Source organism: Hirundo rustica, chromosome 22, assembly GCF_015227805.2.
Source record: "Hirundo rustica isolate bHirRus1 chromosome 22, bHirRus1.pri.v3, whole genome shotgun sequence".
Classification (NCBI taxonomy): Eukaryota; Metazoa; Chordata; class Aves; order Passeriformes; family Hirundinidae; genus Hirundo; species Hirundo rustica.
Genome location: NC_053471.1, coordinates 224,895 through 243,469, shown reverse-complemented (window position 1 = coordinate 243,469; position 18,575 = coordinate 224,895). Strand labels below are relative to the sequence as shown.

Sequence of the window (18,575 nt, the reverse complement as noted above, 5' to 3'; positions counted from 1 at the left end):
TGTCTGGAGGAACAAGATGTGGAGTCTTTTAATTCCTTCTCTTTGAGAAATGTCTGCGCTTCAGTGCTCAGTTGCTTTATTTAGCTCAAAATGATGGTTTTGGCTAGAAGACACTTGGAAATCCAGGATGACAGGAAAAGTACCTCTTGGAGAATCCTTTCTATGAGAGGGAAGTGGTTTTCAGGGCTGTATCCTCATTTCTTCCATGGTTGCAGGAGGTTCTCTGCAGATGTCCAGAAATATCAGTTCTGTACCTGGGCAAAAATATGAGAACCTCGTCAAACAGTTTAAAAATCAAGAACAACTAAGACACATCTGCTGGAGATCATGGCTCTAAGGGCATTCACGGCTCTAAGGATATTTATTATCTTTCATCTTTTGAGAGCAGAGAGCTTTTCTGTGTGATAACATGTGAAAGAAAGGCACTGTTCTCCTCCTGAAAGCGAATTCCCAAGAATGCCAGGCCCCAGGTCCCTGTGGACAAACAGTGCCAGACTGGACTGAGTGAGATGCAGTGTCCTACTTACTGTGGCTGCTACAGGTCTGACCTCCTTGGATCATCTGACACCTCGTTGGGTAAGAGGTTGCTGCAAGATCTCAAACCCTCAAATTATGTAAGATTTACACACTTGCTTTGAAGTTGGTCCCTCCCTTCCATGTTTGTTTACTGGCTGGTGTGTCCTGTTGGATTGTGAAGGATGAATAGTCACAGAAGGGAAGCTGTCAGGTTAGTACAGATTTTCTATTCCTCTTCGTCTTCTAAACGCGTGTGAAGCTGTGCTTACCCCTGTTCCACAGTCTGGGAATACATCGAGGACGTTCTGCACAGGTCAGGGCTTTGCTGGATGAAATGTTTAGTGTGTTTTTGAGATGGAGAGAGGGAGGAAAGGCTCATTGTGTTGCTAGAGGAGAAACAGAGATGGTGTCTAACAGTTGTCTCGGTAGGTGATGTTGGGTTTGGTTTTTAATATGCAGTTTCCCTCAAAGTCGAAGAAATCACATGGCAAAAAGGAAGGTGCTTAATCCTGTGCGTGTGGCTGCCATGGTTTGGGGGTTTGAAAGCACTGGCTCCTATAAGGGAAGCGCATGGGCTTTGCCTGTGGGAATTCTTCAGAGGACTTTTCTTCTGCCCCTTGTCTCCACGGTGCCAGTGCCATAGCCTCGTGCCGCTCCTCCTTTCCCAGCCTCTGCCTTGGTGGGGTGGAGGCCAGGGCTGTCCAGGGAGGTGTAAGGCATTTTCTTCTGGAATTTCCCCTACTTCTGTATTTTTCTCGCAAATTAAGTTCTCACCCATGCTTTGTGACCCCCTGATCAGTGCAATGGAACTGGCCCAGGCTTTTGGGAAAGAGAATCCCTGGACTTCTCTGTGTGGTGATGTAATTGCTGAATCCTAACAAATTCCATGGAATTAAGTTACAGCAAGGTGCTTTTTCAGAAGTTACTCTTCAGTGGCAAACACTGTCATATGATATGGGGTTTGCTGGGTTGATTTTGAGGTTGGTTTTTTTTTTTTTTCAAATTTAGTTTCCTAGGCTGGCATTACTCTCTGTAGTTGCTCAACAAATAAAATCAAGTTCTCGCTCCCAGCCTCCTGCAGATGCACAGTAGGTGCTGTGGCACTTTACCTATTTCATACTGACATTTTCTTTTTGGTTTTATTTTCATTACTTCAGTGTTTTCTACCCATGTGAACGCTCACAAAAAGTTCTACTTTTTAGTTGTATTTTTATTTGCATGTAGGCAGCAAAATGAAGTAATTCCCAAATATAGTCCTAGCCAAGAGATCCATCTGTTCCCTGCATTTTTAAATGGCAAATTAATCCTTAGCATAGAACTCATCAAATGTCTTCTGTCTATAATTTATGCTGCCTGAGATCACAGAAATTACTTTTTTTTTTTTTTTTCCCCAGGCCTTCCATTTTAAGTACTCCTTTACTCCAGAACAGCAGCTCCCATTCTGGTTTTACAGAGCTCTCCTGTGATTCCTCCAGTCACTGTTGTCAATCTAAAAGGGGACATTAAAAACAAAAGCAAAAAAACCCCTCCATAATTATTCTTCCCTTCGTCTCTCTGATGTTTCTTTGAAAGGCTGTAGAGGATTCTGTTAGAATCTTAGATCAGAAGGAGTATTTTATGATTCTAAGATGTAAGGGAATAGAAGCCCTCTTTATAAAACACTCTTGATAAATGAATTTATTTTGGATGGAGAGCTAAGTTTGCTCTGTCCATTTTCCTTTGGATTTCTCTCTTTGGACAATCGTGACCATTTTTAGAAGTACCAAACTTCCACGGTGTTATCTGCCATAAAGGGAATTTCTATATTAAGCTTTGCATGTTCCCAAATTCACTTAAGCTCAGCTGTGTATCTTGGCATGCCTTCCACTTCAACTCCTATCCCAGGAACAATTCTGTTTATAGGAGAGGATGCACAATTTCAAAACTGCTCCAAATCAGGATTTTCAACAAATGGTGTTTTGTGTATTGCTAAAAAAACCCCAGTGCCTTGGCTTGGGAGGAGGCAGTGCATGCAAATAGTGCCTGGCTTGGTTTTTTTAAGGCAAGGTGTGATGCTTTTCTAAAACATGATGACACCATTAAATCCATGGGGCTGTTTGTCATGATCTTCTGGCAGCTTAATGTTTAAAAGTAACTGCAGTAACCTAGAGGTGAGTCAGTGCAAGGGCTCTTTTTGTTCTAGCATATGTCTGAAAAAGGCTTTTCTTCTGAAAGATGCCCAGTGCTCAACACTTAGTCAATGCCAAATGGTTTTAAAATTGTATTTAGAAGTACTTATTCCCGAGAATTCATTTGACAGGGCTCTTAAGGCTACTTTTTGCTCCTTGAGTAAATGCGTAGTAGCCTACTTGGATGCAGTGGTTGTTGGATTTTCAGTGGCATTTCGCTCTCCTGGCTCATAGGCAGTGCTTAGGGTAGTTTGGTGTTTTTTCCTAGGATGCCAAGTAGGTCCCTTCATGAAAGCACGGCTGTTGTTGAGGAAACTGCCTTTAAATGTTGGGCTTGATCATGGAGCTCTGTTCCAGCTTAAATGATTCTGTGTTGCTTTCTTGGTATTTTGGAAAGACTCGGACACCCGTGAGCCAGAAGATCAAATTCCTCAGCCTGTGCCCTCCATGATTCTCGGAATGACCTTGGGCAAAGCCCTTGGCCTCTTCATACCTTCCTTTTCCATCTGCAGTGGATGTTAAGACAGCCTCCCATGAATCTGGTACTAAAATATGGCTTTTGTCCAACGATTTCATGTGCTCTGAGGTGTCAGTTTCAAAATACTAATTTAGATCATCGGCAGATAGGTGGCAAAAGCTCTTCCCTTTAACACAATTATGCTGCTTTTGGCCAACTTTTGTCTGGAGCAGCAGCTCTTCCTCAGGCATGTCCTGGCTGTGCTTGGAATAATTTGGAGCAAGGCTGAAGGATGTGGGATTTCTGGGTGGCTGCAGCAGGACTTCTCAGGAGGGATCTTGACCCAAGGATTCCCTCTGTGTAGGTGATGTTAAATGGAGGCTCATCCTGCTCACCCATTCTCACACCCACCCTATTTCTTCCCTCTTTGCATCGGTGGAAGTTTAATTGTGGGAAAGCAGAGCTGAAGAGCTGCTTTGTACTTCACCCTCAAGGCCTCAATGACTTTTATCTTTCCCAGCGCTGAGCTCCGTCACCATGGCCATTTGCTGAGAAAGCATTTCCTCTGGCTTCCCAGGGTTTCTTTTGGAACATGAGCAATCCCACTGTTCCCAGGGAGCATCCATGGTTCAAAGGGGCATTGGCTGGGTAGGCAGGTAACTCCAGCTGCTCCCAAATTCAACACCAAACCCATCCACATCTGAGCCACCAGCCAGCGTGGGGAGTGCAGGGACTGAGCAGCTTCTTGCCAGCAGTGGGAAGCTGTTGTCTGTCAGTGCTGAGTCAGCTCTTTACTCCAGAGATAGGCCAGTGTGTTTGTAACCAAAACTTTTTTCCCCCAGGTTAGTGTTTTAAATTCTTAACTGGATGAAGTTCAAGCCCAAGGACAGGGGGATGTAGGTCAAGGAGCGACTGTGGGTTGGGGGCAATGTCCTCAGCCAGATGGGAATTAATATAAACACACATATTTTTAACAATCATAATGGGTTATTTAGTTGCAGGGAAGAATTAAAAGGAGCCCAAGGCTGTCTGGAAGCTCTTGAGGGCTGCACGGGAAGGTGGTTCTGGGGGTGGAAGCAGTCTGTCCTTCTGAGCAATGTCTCCATCTTCTCTGTGCTTCATTTTAGACTTTCATCAAAGATCAGGTGTCAGACAGCAGGATAAAATAGCTGATGTAAATATATTTGTATATATTTATACATGGCCTGTCACAGAAATGCAAATGGAATGGTAATAAGCCACTTACTTGACTTGGGATAAATATATGGTAAATAGTACCCGGAGGCTGTGTCTTCAAAAACTTGCTGGTCAGAGACTGAAATAAATACTGCAACAGTGTGCGTTAGTTGGCCACATAAAGGACATGGAGTTGTCATGGTTGTGTTGCTTTCCCATGTCCTTTAAACATAATTTAATTTTATTTCTTTGGTTTTAGGATTCCAGCCCAGCAGGAGATCATTGAAGCCTTCTCTCTGGCCGTGGTAAAGCGGAAAAGTTAAGGGAAGGAGGATGTCCTCCTTTCATTAGTCTGCAGTGTTTAATGCTCTCTCTCTTCAGAGCTGTAGATGCTGGTTTTATCTGTTGCGTCCGTTTTGTGGCTGTTTTTGTTTCTGTGCTGCAGGTCTGGCCTTTCTCCCCTCTTGCTGGATTGTTTTATCGTAGCTGAGTGCTGTTAAATACTGCAGCGTGTGTGACATGCACAAACCAAAGTTCTTTGGGTGGCAAGTTCTCAGTGGCTTGAACGGGTGCCAAGAATGTCACGGATTCACATCCCGGCGAGCTTTGCTCCAGAGGGGCACAGGGTAATTACGCTGAGGGAATGTTTAGGTGGCTTTCTGTGCCCTTCCTCTTACATCCATATTTCCAGTGGAAAGCCTCGTTTGCACATGGAGGAATGGGGTTCAGGTTCTTTGTGGTTTCCCTGTGTGGGCTGAGCCCCTTCAGCGCTCACCTGCAGTTGGCAAAATGCGGCGACGGCTTGTTACCTCTTGATCTCTTCATACAAACCAACCTCAGAGGTCGGCCTGAGTTTTCTGACGTCTTCAACTTCAGGTTCAACAACTCCTTTGAAGGAGGGAAAAACCCCTGGTATTTATTTCCGCAGGTGTGTGAAATGTTTTTTTTCCCATACAAATACCCTGGCGTGGGACACGTCGTGTGTAAAGAACAACTGCCTGCTGCTTGCTGGATATTTAGGTCAGTGCTGGAATCAGCTCTGATAAGGAGTTGCTCACTGTGTGCCTAGACCTCTGGAATTTTCATTGTGGTTATTCCTGCCTGTGGCAGGGTGTTGGAATGAGGTGATCTCTAGGGTCTCTTCCAGTCCCCTTCTGGGGTTCTGTGATTCCTGCTTGAGTGTGGCGAACAGCCACCTGGATTGTTGGATTAACAGGGTCACGTCAGGAGTTTTGTGGGAATGGGCTACTGCTGTTCTTAGGAAGGAACGTGTGATTGGATATGCATTTTTGACATATGTGTGTAGAGAACGGGAAATTCTGGTTAAATATCCTCTGAGGTTCATGTAATATTTATCAGTAGGTCAGAAATACCAGTCTGTAATAGCCCTGTGCATATATTGCTCCAATATATAATTTTCCATCCAGAAGTCAAAGTGTTTCACAGGCAGAGATCCTTTAGTCCATTGCTAGAATGGAATACAGTGCATTTTTTAATCATTTATTTTAGGCAGTTGCCATCAAATTTTTCTGGGTGTTGGCTGGCAGTAATCAGGTCTTTTTAATTCTTTTTATTCCCAAACAACACATTGTACATTCAGGAAACTTGGAGCATTTTCTGTTGCTGTTTTCCCAGGTTGTGGAAACCTAACGAGCAGGTTTTTTCCAAAGCTTATAAAGTCTCCCAAGGATTTGTGACTTCTGGATAGATCTGATCATGCAGCACTGTCACTGCTGGTGTTTTGTGCACGGAGATCATCTACGGTGACTTAACTCAGATCTGGAAAGGGAGGGACAGGGAGAAAAACCGAGGGTTCCTGTTGCTTCCGTTCAGAGATGACTGTACATTAACTTTGGATTTCCTGACCCGGCTTGGGAATCTGCTGCTGACATCAGCCGTAAGAATAACCCGCCGTCAGCGGGGATGGAGCCTGTCCTCAGTAGATCTTTCTAGGAGATAATCTTCACTTGGAGATTATTCTGACAGGGTGTTGAGTCGAGCTGAGACAGGCAGAGTTCCTGATTTCAAGTTAATTTTGGCAGGGAAAAAGTGATCATTCTGCATATTTCCTGTTAGGAAAAAAAAAAAAAAAATCCTGGATGCTTCACCAGATCTGGTTAAACAGTTTTTGAAGTCAGCTATAAAAAAATTTAAAGTATTAATTTTTTCACAGCTGAAATTTGGTATGAAAAATGCAAAGGTTTTAAACTGGTTTTAGGTGGTTTTGTTTTTAACTTGCTCCAGCAACAGAGGTTAGAATCATAGAATGACAGAATCATGGAATGGTTTGGGTTGGAAGGGACCTTAAAGCTCATGTCATTCCAACCCTGCCATGGGCTTGGGACACCTTTCACTGTTTCAGGTTGCTCCAAGCCCTGTCTCACCTGGCCTTGGAAACTTCCAGGGAATGGGCAGTCACAGCTTTGCTGGGCATCAGCAGGTTGGCTTTGTTTTGCTTTTTTAAGCTTGTACTGGCAGCTCAGCACCTGTAGGATGTTAAAGCTGCCCTCTGCTTTATCCTCCACGGCAGCCACCATATTTCCATCTGTGTTTCCAGCTTTGTGTCCCGCCTGCCACTTGTGGGGAGTCCCCAGCCTGCAGCTGACTCACTGCTCTCAGATAAATCAACGGACAGAAATGACAATTGTGCCACATTTTAAAATGGCAGGAGGGTGGAGGGCAGGTTGTGAGATCCCTTGATTCAGCGCCGCTGCCATTGACAGGAAGCAGCGGGTCTCCCATTCCATCGACAGGCTTGGAGCCTCTCTTTTATCTCCTTTTTGTGGGAACAAAGGACAGCTGGCTTTGTATTCTCCGCTCAGTGCTTTCATTTTTCACACGTAAACCCAGCGTAACTTCATCGCTGCTAGACCCTGCAGACTGTAATTGCTTGAAAATGAGAAATTTCTCTGGAAATGAGAAGCGGTTTGTGGTTTGCCTGGATTTGAAATGTTATCTTCACGTTTATAACTGAGCAAAGGAAAATTCTGTGTGCTAAATGAGCTGCAGTGTACTGAGACCAGGAATGAGGCGTGATCATTCTTGTGGGTCCCTTCCAACACAGGGCATTCCATGATTCCATGAAACCAGGTCTGTTTGGGTCTGAACCCCATTGCTGGGTTTCTTACATGTTGAGGCTTTAGGAATCAGCTCATGTGGAGAAAATTTATATTGGATTGCGAATGAATTTAATCTTGATTAATGGAAACTAGATACATAGATAAATATTGCAAGTTATGAGTAGATTTTATCATGATTGATGATAGATGGATACATAAATAGTGTGAGTAAGAGTACACCTCCTTATATACTCATAAGTAATTATGGGATGCAGACAAGTGTTTTAAAAGAGCTTGTAAACTGCACCCATAGTAAAGTGCATGTGTAAGAGAAAGACTTTGTGTCCACCCCTTGTTTAATTAAGAACAATCTCTCTTATTGCTTCATTTTTCCATCTGATTTTGCTGGCAGTAAAATGCAAAAATCATTTTTCTTCAATGCTCTGATGCTGTAGTTTGGGACTGATTTTAGAAGTATCTGGGCTGGACAAAAGAGCATCTGAAATCCTGGTTAAATACTCAAACTCTTCTCCAGTGATCGCACGTTCCTGGGAGAAGTGCAGAGCACGGCGGAGGATGTCGGAGGAGCCGTTCCCAGCTCCCTCCCGGCGCCGCGTGTGTGTTGTGACAGCTCAGGAGGTTAGTTCTCCAGCACGCTGGCATTCTGCTCCGCTGACTTTACAGGGATGTGGAAGAGCAGGTTTTCCCATGTTGGGAAAAGGCTTAGTGCCAGAGCACACTCTGCTTCTGGAAAAAAATCACCCCGGGTTTAATGCTGGTAGCAGAAGCCCAAAATTAAGTTATAAAGCTATTTTTATGCCATTTTTTACCTGCCCCAAAACCTATTGATGCTTGGAATACTTTTAAGGAGTTGTTTATCAGAGCTGTTGTTCTATCCTATTATATTCCTGTGTTAAAATTTCCCTAGCTCATTCTAAAAGCTTTATGAACTCACTTTTGCCAGAAGAATTTTTAATAACTCATTTTCTGCGTTGGCAACGGGTGGTTGTTTTCAAAATTACTCACAGGGAAAAGCAAAGCCATATTCTCATTTTAATATTCTGGGAACTTGTCCTTGAGCAGCTTTCAGGCTTCAGATCTGTGTATTTTTAAAGCTGAAAAAGAGTTGTATTTTGCTGCTCAAGACTCCACATAATTCCCTGTCAGATGCTTTATTTTGATTGTGCTGTGAGCTATAACTGGGTGACACAGCAGCTATAATTAACTCTTCCATCATTCTCCCATTCACAGAACATCAAACCTTTGACTTACTTTTGAATTATTATATCCATGTTTCTTCAATTGGAAAAGTGATGGGGATTTCCCTAAAGAAAGGGAGGATTGTTCTTGCAATATTTTTTTTCCTTGTCTAAAAATAGTCAGGAAATGACTATTTTTTTTTTTTTTCTGGAATGTCTTGGAAAGTCTTGCTTTGCTAAGGGACACATATCCCTAAAACTCTCTGGGGAAGTGGAAGTTACCAGCATGATCCTTGTTTCCCAAAGCTGCACAGAATTTAGGCTCCTTTGTACAATTCATCAGCCTGTTACACTGCTGTGTCATCACTTGGATATCTAACGGTGATATCCCGAGATAATACTTCTCCTCTAGTGGAATGCTGTGATTTTAACAGCATGTTCCATATTTTTAACGTCCTCATTAAAAAAAAAAAAAACAAACAACCCAAACTGTAAAAATAGCCCGTCACCATTCTAAAGAACTGCTCCAATCATTTCAGTGCTGCCTCTTGCTCAGGAGATACCATCTCAGCACACTGGAATTCTAAAGGCTTTGGGAGATAGAAGAAGGGAAAGTGGAAGTGTGCACGGGGCAGAGGGTTCTGCAGCCCTAAAGTCCTATTTTAGCCTTCCCCAGGGGCTGCTGAACCATGTGGCGCTGCTGTCAGCTTGGGAATTACTTTCATTTTCTCCCCACACACATTCTCTGCCCTGTATTTGTGTGTTTAAGGAAGTTGCTGTATTCTTTGCCAATTTACTTCCCAGTAGTAGGCGATGGCTGATGTTACCCCTGGAGAACGCTGAGGGCCTGTTCGTGTGGGGTTGGGTTTGTTCTTTCCCCAGAATGCTGCAGAGAAGAACTTCAGTTCGGTGATTTAGTGGAAAGGCAGAGGGAATGGGATAAAGATGAGGAAGAAATGCTTCACTCTTCACTTTCAGTGATTAAATAGTTCATTAATGAAGAGGGCACAAAAGGAGGGTGCACAAGTGAGACAGAAATAATGACAGTTTACCAGTTTAGCAGAAAAATGAGGCTGTCAAGGGATATCTTGATGGTGAGAGATTTGTTGCTGGGAAACACAAGGGACGGTAGCTGGGAAGAGAAATATTATTTATTATCTGTGAGGTGAGAAGTTGAGTGGTGCAGGGCAGCTGCCCTTGGGAAGAGCAGGGCAGGAGGAAGGGCTCAGCTTTTCACTCCTCTCCCAAAGTGATGCTGAACTTCCTCCCCCGGGGCTGGAGGAGTAGGAGGAGAATGTGTGGGAAAGGCACCAACGTGTGAAGTGGCTCGATGGGATGGGAGGGTTGTAATGAGAGGGTGAGACCGGCAGCAGAGTTTTCTCATGTTTATTATTACTTCTGCATATTTTGACCCTTTTTGTTGTGTTTTATTTTGGTCTGGCTTGTTTTTATATCCTTCTGGATTGTTTGCAAGTGTTTTGGGGACGGAGATTGTCTTGCCTTCTGTGCCTCCAAATATAATTGGGGACAGAGCCCAAGGGCTTTTGGGAATGCGCCATGGTGCTTGTTACACCAAGATGTTGAGAAAGAAAACCAGGTTTTTTTAATGTTTGAAGAAAAACACCCACCAAAAAGAAAAAAAGCAGTAAAAGAGTTCACCAAATCAAATCTGGGAAATTATTAGAAGCCTGAAATCGTTTCTCTGAGAAAAGAAATGGAAAAGTTAAGTGGTGTAATGGCAAGAAGGTTTGTAAGAAGGGTATGAAATATTTAAGATAAGAAAAAGATAAACTTGCGTATCATTTTTCTAATACGATGTGGAGAGGAGTATAAAAATTCAATTGAACAGTGAATTTCAGACTGACAGGGTTATTTTAGTATGTGGCACATCTCCCCCCCCTCCAGCCTCCGAGTTAAAATTCCAGCAGAATTTTTTCGAAGGCTGCTCATGTAATGGAGAATGAGAGTCTCTGGGGTTATGTCAGACAAAATTATTTTTAGCGCTGTTCTGAGCCCTCGTGCCTCGGGGAAGAAATGAGCCACTGAAGCAGGATGACGTGTCCCCACTGGGCAAGCTTTAATAACATTATATTCTCTGTATTTCTGCCTCTCCTCGAAGCATCGGATGATCCCGAGTTCGAGAATTAGATTGACTCCCTCTGTGATCTAATATGTAAATCCTCTTCCGCTGTAATTATTGTTTGTAAAAAGTGGTTTGGGGTCTGAATTCTTCATATCCTGAAGCTGGAGGTTGAGGCTGAGCTTGGAAATAGTGTTTGCTGGTTCATAGAGAATTCTAGGATGAGCTGAGCTGGAAGGGATCCTAAAGATCATCTTGTTCCACCCTTGGGCCTTGGGCTGGGACAGGGACATGGACATTCTCATCACTCCAGGTTATTCCTCAGCAGTTGTCCAAAATACTTGCCATGATTTTCACACGTGGTCTCTTTTCAGGGAATATGCCTGAGAGAACAGTAATACTTCTTGCCTGTACGTGAGAGTGCTGGGAGGGATTTTTAAGCATTGTCAGACCTGTGCATCGTCCCTGTATTTCTCCACTCTTCCTACACAGTTTCTGAGCTGGTCCAACGTTGCATTACACTTTATTAAATCTCCACCATTGTCAGGGTGGGTAACAGGATCTCAGTGACATTTTACCCGTATTGCACTTCCCTGCCTGTCTCCTCCAGGGGCTTTGGAGGGGAATATTGGTAGGAAGATTCTTAAACTCATGTAAATAGCAGGTGGCAACACAGAAACAGAATCTGGCACAAAAGGGAGGAAGGCCTGTAGACGAGCAGAAACTCTGGAATTTTGCTTTTTTAATAAGATAACCATTTCTGGGGTGACTTTGCTCCATGCCTCACCTGTCCTTCCCTCCATGCCATTCCCAGTAGTGACTCCAGCAGCAGCTCGAGCGACGAGTCCCCAGCGCGCTCGGTGCAGTCGACGGCCGTCCCCGCACCCGCGTCCCAGCTGCTCCCGTCGCTGGAGAAGGATGAGCCCCGGAAGAGTTTTGGGATCAAGGTGCAAAATCTTCCAGTGCGCTCAACAGGTAAATTCACTCAGGAAAGGGGAACGGGAGCAAAAAGGGGTGAGACTTACAGGTGGAATAACCTGTACTAAGTCTTTGACACATGGCAGCCACGTGCTGCCTTCAAGGATGGAATTCTCTCTCTGCTTCTGCCTCAGTTCTTGTGTGACAGTGGGAAAATTGCTTAATTAGTGACCATCTGTGAGATACCCTGCTGGTCCCATCTCCAAGTATTGGGCATTTCTAGCTCCTGGAACTGGTGCTTCCAGTAGTCTGGCCTTTCCCAGGGAAAAAAAATGACACATCTCCATTTTTAACTTAAAACTTTGATTGTTTTATCTCACCTTGCTTCAATTTCTTTTTTAATCCAAAAAGTTGAGGGTTTTCTGTTGCAGTTTGATCACTTCAAAACACCTCTGAGCATATTTGTAAAGGCAATGCATATTGCATGAAAAATGACCCAGGAAACCACGTGCTGGGGAGCGCCCGTGATTGCTCCCTGTTCCCTGTGCTGAGCACAGGAGAGATTCCACAGGAAAAACCAGCATGGGATCAGTTGTGAAACAGTTTTAACAGAATTTTTGGGTGCAGAAGCACTGGCTGAGCTAAAATAATATCTGTTAATTTTGTGAGCAGAGTACCTCGCTTGTTGTTATCTTTCTATAGATTTAATGCCCGTAATATTCCTTGAAAGGACATGATGCTGAGATCAATATCTCACGAATCCCAGACAGATTGTGTGGGCCTGAGTCAGATTCTGCAAAATCTGATGAATCTGCCTGGTTATATTTCTGAATTGACTGAACTGAATGCTGTGTGACTCCAGCCTCCATTCCAGGCACCTCATCCCAGCTGTGTGCAGTATTCCTGTGGGATTTTTAATCAAGTACTCCAGTTACTTCTTCACCTGGAACTGGGTTCTCAGATGCAAAAACCATCCACTGCCAGCTTTAGCTATGTAAAACCTCATGTGTAGCTTCTTGGGTTTGAAAGAGGAAGATCAGCCAGAAACTTCGGACACTGGCAGAATTAACATCCCAAATTAAAAGGGCAATGATGTGAGCACCGAGTTAAAGGGGATGAAGCCACATTTCAGAAAGACAATTAGAGTTCTTCATGTCTTTTATGGTGCTGCTGAGTTGCTAGAAGTTATATTTCTGCAGTATTAATGTTTATTTGTTGGTTTAGATACAAGCCTTAAAGATGGACTTTTCCACGAGTTCAAGAAGTACGGGAAGGTGACGTCGGTGCAGATCCACGGCGCGTCTGAGGAGCGGTATGGCCTCGTGTTCTTCCGGCAGCAGGAGGACCAGGAGAAAGCACTAAATGCCTCCAAAGGAAAGCTTTTCTTTGGCATGCAGATCGAAGTCACAGCCTGGATAGGACCAGGTAAGGTCCATGCCCTCCTCCCACAGGACTGCTCTGGGTATGTTTAGGAGCTGTTGTAAAGAGGCCGAATAGAGTAGGAAACATACTTTAAAGAAATTGGGAAAAATGCAACAGTAAACTCCAGAGCAAAAAGAGTGGATGCTCTTGAATCAAACAGCGAGAGAGTTCCAGTCTTAAGCCTCAGAGAAGGAGAGCTGCCATCCTCCCAAACAGTGGGATCTGCTGGAAGGAACGATCTCATCTGGCCATGTCTCGGTGGAGCAGCTGCCAGTGGGTGGTGTGAGCACAGCACTGAGTCCTCCCAGCCTCGTTTTGTCTCCTTTTAATTAAAACAGCCAACGAGCGCTGCGTTTTGAGGCTGTGGCAGCACAGCCCACGTGACCGACCAGTGAGAGCTGCAGCCCTGAGCACGTGGTGAAGTTCTCAGACTGCACTTCAATGACTTCTTTAAAAATTGATTCTTGAAAACAAACTCCTGGCATGTGCTCTTCCCCAAGCACAGGGAAGCCTTACTGGAATTCATGCACTCAAGCATTGATATTTGAGTAAATTTCCAGAGGAGGACCTGAAAGATGCAGCTCCCTTTCACCTGAGGATGCTCAGATTCCTCCGTGGAATATAAAGATTCCTAATCCCACATAAATAACAAGTCATGGGCAGAAGTTGGTGTTTTTCTTGAAGACAGTGGTTACGCTTGTTCAGATCAAGGAGACCTGAATAAACCAACATGAGCCGTATCTCCAGTCATTACAAATTTCATGCTCTCTTTTATCCTAGAAACTGAAAGCGAGAATGAATTTCGTCCTTTGGATGAAAGGATAGATGAGTTTCACCCAAAGGCAACAAGAACTCTGTTCATTGGCAACCTGGAGAAAACAACCACCTACCATGACCTTCGCAACATCTTCCAGCGCTTTGGGGGAATAGTGGTATGTGAATCGTGTCCTGTGTAGGATGGCACTGCCCCTCTTTCTGTACAGACCTGTGAAATGCTGTGAGTGGTGCTAAATCTGTCAACATCAGATAATTCAGTCTTTCTGTCATAATCTGAGTCACTCATCTGGCTGGAATATACCTGAAAGCTTTTCTTTGTATTCGGAGTTCAGCATGTGAATGTTGAGGGGTAGCTTAGCAGGAAAAACAGTCCTAGGAGTGTTTACAACAAATGTCTCTCCTGCTGTTTTCTCCTGGTGGTTCTCTCCTGGTAGCTCCAAAGCTGACTGGGTATTTGGGTTGTGAATGTGCCAGGTGATGTTCTCATGTTGACTCTACAACTGTGTGAATCTGAGTTTCCTGTTGATTCCTGGAACAAAGGGCACGGTCGGTGTGTGTGGAAGCAGCCCCGTGCCCAGGCAGAGGGGATTGGAGCAGATGGGTCAGTGATGGCACATGGAGGACATGGGTTTTCAGCTAAGGGGGAGTATCCACATGAGGTACAGCAGCCCTCTCCCCTCTGCTCATGGCTTTCTGTCAGTTCACATCAATATTATATTTAAGGGAAGTTTTCCACAAAAGTTGTGCAACTGTTCAATTTAATTAATTTTCACAAGAGCATGGAGTGACAGGACAAGCCTTAAGTTGAAGGAGGGCAGAGTTAGATGGGATATTGGGAAGGAATTCTTCCCTGTGAGGGTGGGGAGGCCCTGGCACAGGATCCCCAGAGAAGCTGTGGCTGCCCCATCCCTGGAAGTGTCCAAGGCCAGGTTGGATGGGCCTTGGAGAACCCTGGGATAGTGGCAGAGGGTAGAACTGGATGAGCTGTAAGGACCCTTCCAACCCAAACCATTCTGCGATTCATTCTGTGATTCCTGTTGAGTTGGGGTTTCGGATGGTTCATGTTCTCCCTGTCAGCTGTGGGTGCTTGTGAATGTGCTGGGCATCATTCACTCTGCTCCAACATGTGTTTATTGCTGCTGAGGAATCAGTCACGCATACCAGGAACCCCATCCCTGCTACCCCTCCAAAGAAGAGGAGGTTGCTTCCATGTACAGTGTGAACGAATATAAAATCCTCGTTTTATGATGTCTGGCAGCCCTTGTGTATCCAGACTCTGCTGTATCCTTGACATCAGTACTGATTTATGAATTTGTGCCATGTCTGTGGCTTGAACCCTTTGCCAGAGTTAGGGCAGCAGAGCTCTCCTGATAAAGATGCTTATCAGTCGTAGTGTAAATTGGCTTTTGTGTGCCGTGGTGCTCCCTGTCAGCATTATTAATGGCTCAGAATTGGGAGGCAGCGCTGCCTCGTCGTTTCCAGGAAAACTTGCAAGCTCGGATGCGGAAAGGAGCAGCTTTATAACCTTTCTGAGGGGTAATGAGCACAATAATGATATTTTATTTGCCTGTCACAAGGAATTGCTTGCCCAGGGTGAGCAGTCAAGTATAATTCGCCATGGTTGCAGTTGTGCTACTTCAGACACCTGGATGTGTAGTTATCTATTAATATTCCACTTAAATCATTAGGCCAGGGCTGTAGGAGTCTAACAGTTGTGTAAATCTCCCTGTTTACTTCTGTTTTCCCAGATAAAGAGCTTTTGGGTGAGACCGTATCAAACTGCTGCCTTGTCTCTAAATTTATTAACCATGAAATTAGCCTGTCCGGGATGTTGGAACATTTGTGCTCAGATCCATGTGTGGCTCACAAAGGCAGCTCCTGCTATTCCAACAAATAAAGCCAAACCCTCCACCTCCTATTTTCAGCTTGGAATGAATCATAATATCATGAGTTTGTTCAGAGGCTTTGGGTACATTTCCAGTGCTAGTGCTGAGCTTGTTTGTGAACCAAATGTCAGCTCCTGGCTTGCTGGGCTTTTAAAAATCGATTAAAATCAGCCTTTATTTGGCTTTGTGAGCCTCTGGCAGTACTTGTGGATGGGCCCATGGTGGCTTGGTTTTAAAGAGCAGCAGCAACCGAAGTTGAGGATCTTTTTTGCCTTTGCCATGAGTCAGGCTGGTTCAAGGGATGAGTCCAGCATCACTTTGTGTTTCTAGGAACAGGATGGTTCATGATTATTTGGAAAAGAAGCCCGGCTTGGCTCAGAGAGGAGGATCGGAGCAGGTTGTTTTTTCTTGAGCCTTTGTGAGCGAAAATTAATCCGTATTTCTTTGATCCTGAATTGTCTCTTTGTGATATAGTATTAACAGCCTAAAGCTGGTGTTTGTTGATCAGGTCAGGCTTAGTTCTGCGGGCTTGGATTTTAAATCTGTGGGATAAAGAGCTTTCCCTGCTCAGTAAGGATTTGGTTTTGAGATGCAGCAGAACAGCAAAGTTTTAACGGTCTACTATTGTTTAAATCCTCTCTCTGAAGAAAATATTAATTAAAGAGCTTGCTGCGCCATGTGTCCCTGAAAAAACCAAGTCCCCTTAGATGGTATTGACTGCTGACTGTGGGTTGTTGTGTTTTGTGCTTGTCCCCAGGACATCGACATTAAGAAGGTGAATGGTGTCCCTCAGTACGCATTCCTGCAGTACTGCGACATCGCCAGCGTGTGCAAAGCCATTAAGAAGATGGATGGGGAATATCTTGGAAATAACCGGCTCAAGGTAAAGAATCATCCCCTGGACCATATCCTTGTGTCTTCCATTGCCACATCTTGGGATTTGTCACAGCAGGGCAGTTTATGGAAGTAAGATGGTTTTTAATGTGAGATCATATCAGTGTGATGGTTTCAACCACCACCTGATTGGAGGTAATCAGCATTTTTGTCGGCTCTGTCCACACGCAATCCTGGGATTGAGCACTCAGAGACTGACGTTTCCTGGCCTGGAAGGGCCATGTCTGGTGAGGCTGTGCTGGGAGTCCATCCCACTCCCCATGGCAAAAGGGGCCTGTCAGGCTCCAGAGCTGTCAGCCTGTCACTTCTCAGACATTCAAACTGTAGAAGAACCCAATGTTGTTAAACACCGTATTTGTTTAAACAAGCAAATTATTTTCATTAATTGCTCTTTGATTTTTGTCTTGCACCTGCACCAGATGCTAATTTTAGAAAATCCATACAAACAACAGCTTTCTCCAAATAAGTCTTTCATTAGACAGGCTCTGTTCAGTGAGTTTAACCCCTGTGCACTGTACTGATGGAAGTTTTGCCCTTTTGTGTCCAGCTGGGTTTTGGGAAGAGCATGCCTACAAACTGCGTGTGGTTAGATGGGCTTTCCACAAACGTTACGGATCAGTATCTGACCCGACATTTCTGCCGATACGGGCCTGTGGTGAAGGTAGGTGGGAGGCTTTGGCATGTGCTTCCAAGTCGTTACTGTCTTCCTTTCTTCCCATCCTGTCCTTTCAACCCCACTGTCCAGGGCTTTTTAGCTCAGGTAGAACAAATTCTCTCTGGGGTGGAATTCGGCTGACAGGGCTCTTGTCAACACAGACAGCAACCAAAAAGTATTTTGAGTGAGCCGAGATGTTGAGCATTGGAAACCATTTGTTGCTCTTGCGCAGTACATTCTCTCCCCAGCAAAACTTCTTAAATGTTAGTTGGAAGAACAGCAGTCTAATTATGTAATTACTCATACTTGTGAATTACATAATTAGACATAACTATGTTTTTTTTTCATCAGACCAAGAAGAAAAAGGCTTTTTAAAAGCAGTCAGGACAATCACAGTGCCCAAAGTACATGGAAGACAAGAGAAAGTCAACAATGGTGCAACACACCCGTGTCACGCAGCGGGGGCCTCTCTCATGCAAGCGATTTATCACGTGCTTAAACTTCAGTGTAGGAGTTGCCCTGTGTATTTTTATTGGACATGGATGTACTTAAAATTAAGCAACGTGTGTAAATCTTTGCAGGATCAGAGTCTGGCCTCTCCAAAGGATTTTTGTGGGTTTGTGTTGCAGCTTTGACGTTCTTTATTGTAGCTGTTGTTGCTTGAATAATACATTTATGCTGCTAAAGGAAGGCAATATTTGGAAATTGGGCGCTTAACAACTGGTGAGTGGTACTGCAGATTGATAACAAAAGCTGGTTCCACTTTGGGATTAAATGTTCCCTTTACCTTTTTTCCCCCCTAAAAAGTGTTGGAAATTAAAAAAAAAAAAAAGATAACAAAGAAACGCTACAAAACTCAGTCAACAAAGAAAAAATATTCAAAGTAAAATACAGAAAAACAAAATAAAGGCATAATATTCCTCAAGCCACAATATCCACAATTCAAAGCAGTCCCGTGTCCTTTTATTGTCTCTTCATTCCAATATGCCTCATCAGAAAAGTCTGGAAATTCATCTTGCTAAAAATTATTTCCTTCCTGGTATCCTCATGACTTAGGATTTTGTTGGGACTGACATTAAGTCCTGTGGATGAGGCTCTTATTTGGTTTTTGTTTTGTTTTTTTGTTTTTTACAGGTGGTGTTTGACCGCTTAAAAGGCATGGCCCTGGTTCTCTACAATGAGATTGAATATGCACAAGCAGCTGTAAAAGAGACCAAGGGGAGGAAAATCGGTGGGAATAAAATTAAGGTGTGCAGAATGACCTCCAAACCAAAGCAAAACAGGCAAAAAAAAAGAGGAACAAATTGTGCTTAGGCCTTCCCCCTTAAATGCTGGCAGTGCAGACTGCCAGGCTCAAGGAATACTTGG

At 44.1% G+C, this 18,575-nt stretch overlaps 1 protein-coding gene across 4 annotated transcripts in view; it reads left to right on the top strand.

Annotated features, from left to right (window-relative positions):
- Window positions 1-18,575, top strand: part of SPEN (spen family transcriptional repressor) — a 66,086-nt gene that overhangs the window by 30,640 nt on the left and 16,871 nt on the right. For 2 of the 4 annotated variants that reach the window (XM_040084822.1, XM_040084827.1), the window contains 6 exons: window positions 11,470-11,630; window positions 12,798-12,998; window positions 13,776-13,927; window positions 16,416-16,541; window positions 17,100-17,213; window positions 18,342-18,455. In XM_040084822.1, coding sequence (XP_039940756.1) covers window positions 11,470-11,630; window positions 12,798-12,998; window positions 13,776-13,927; window positions 16,416-16,541; window positions 17,100-17,213; window positions 18,342-18,455 — 868 coding nt within the window. The remainder of the gene's footprint in view (window positions 1-11,469; window positions 11,631-12,797; window positions 12,999-13,775; window positions 13,928-16,415; window positions 16,542-17,099; window positions 17,214-18,341; window positions 18,456-18,575) is intronic. The other 2 variants (XM_040084823.1, XM_040084825.1) reach the window with 2 other exon arrangements.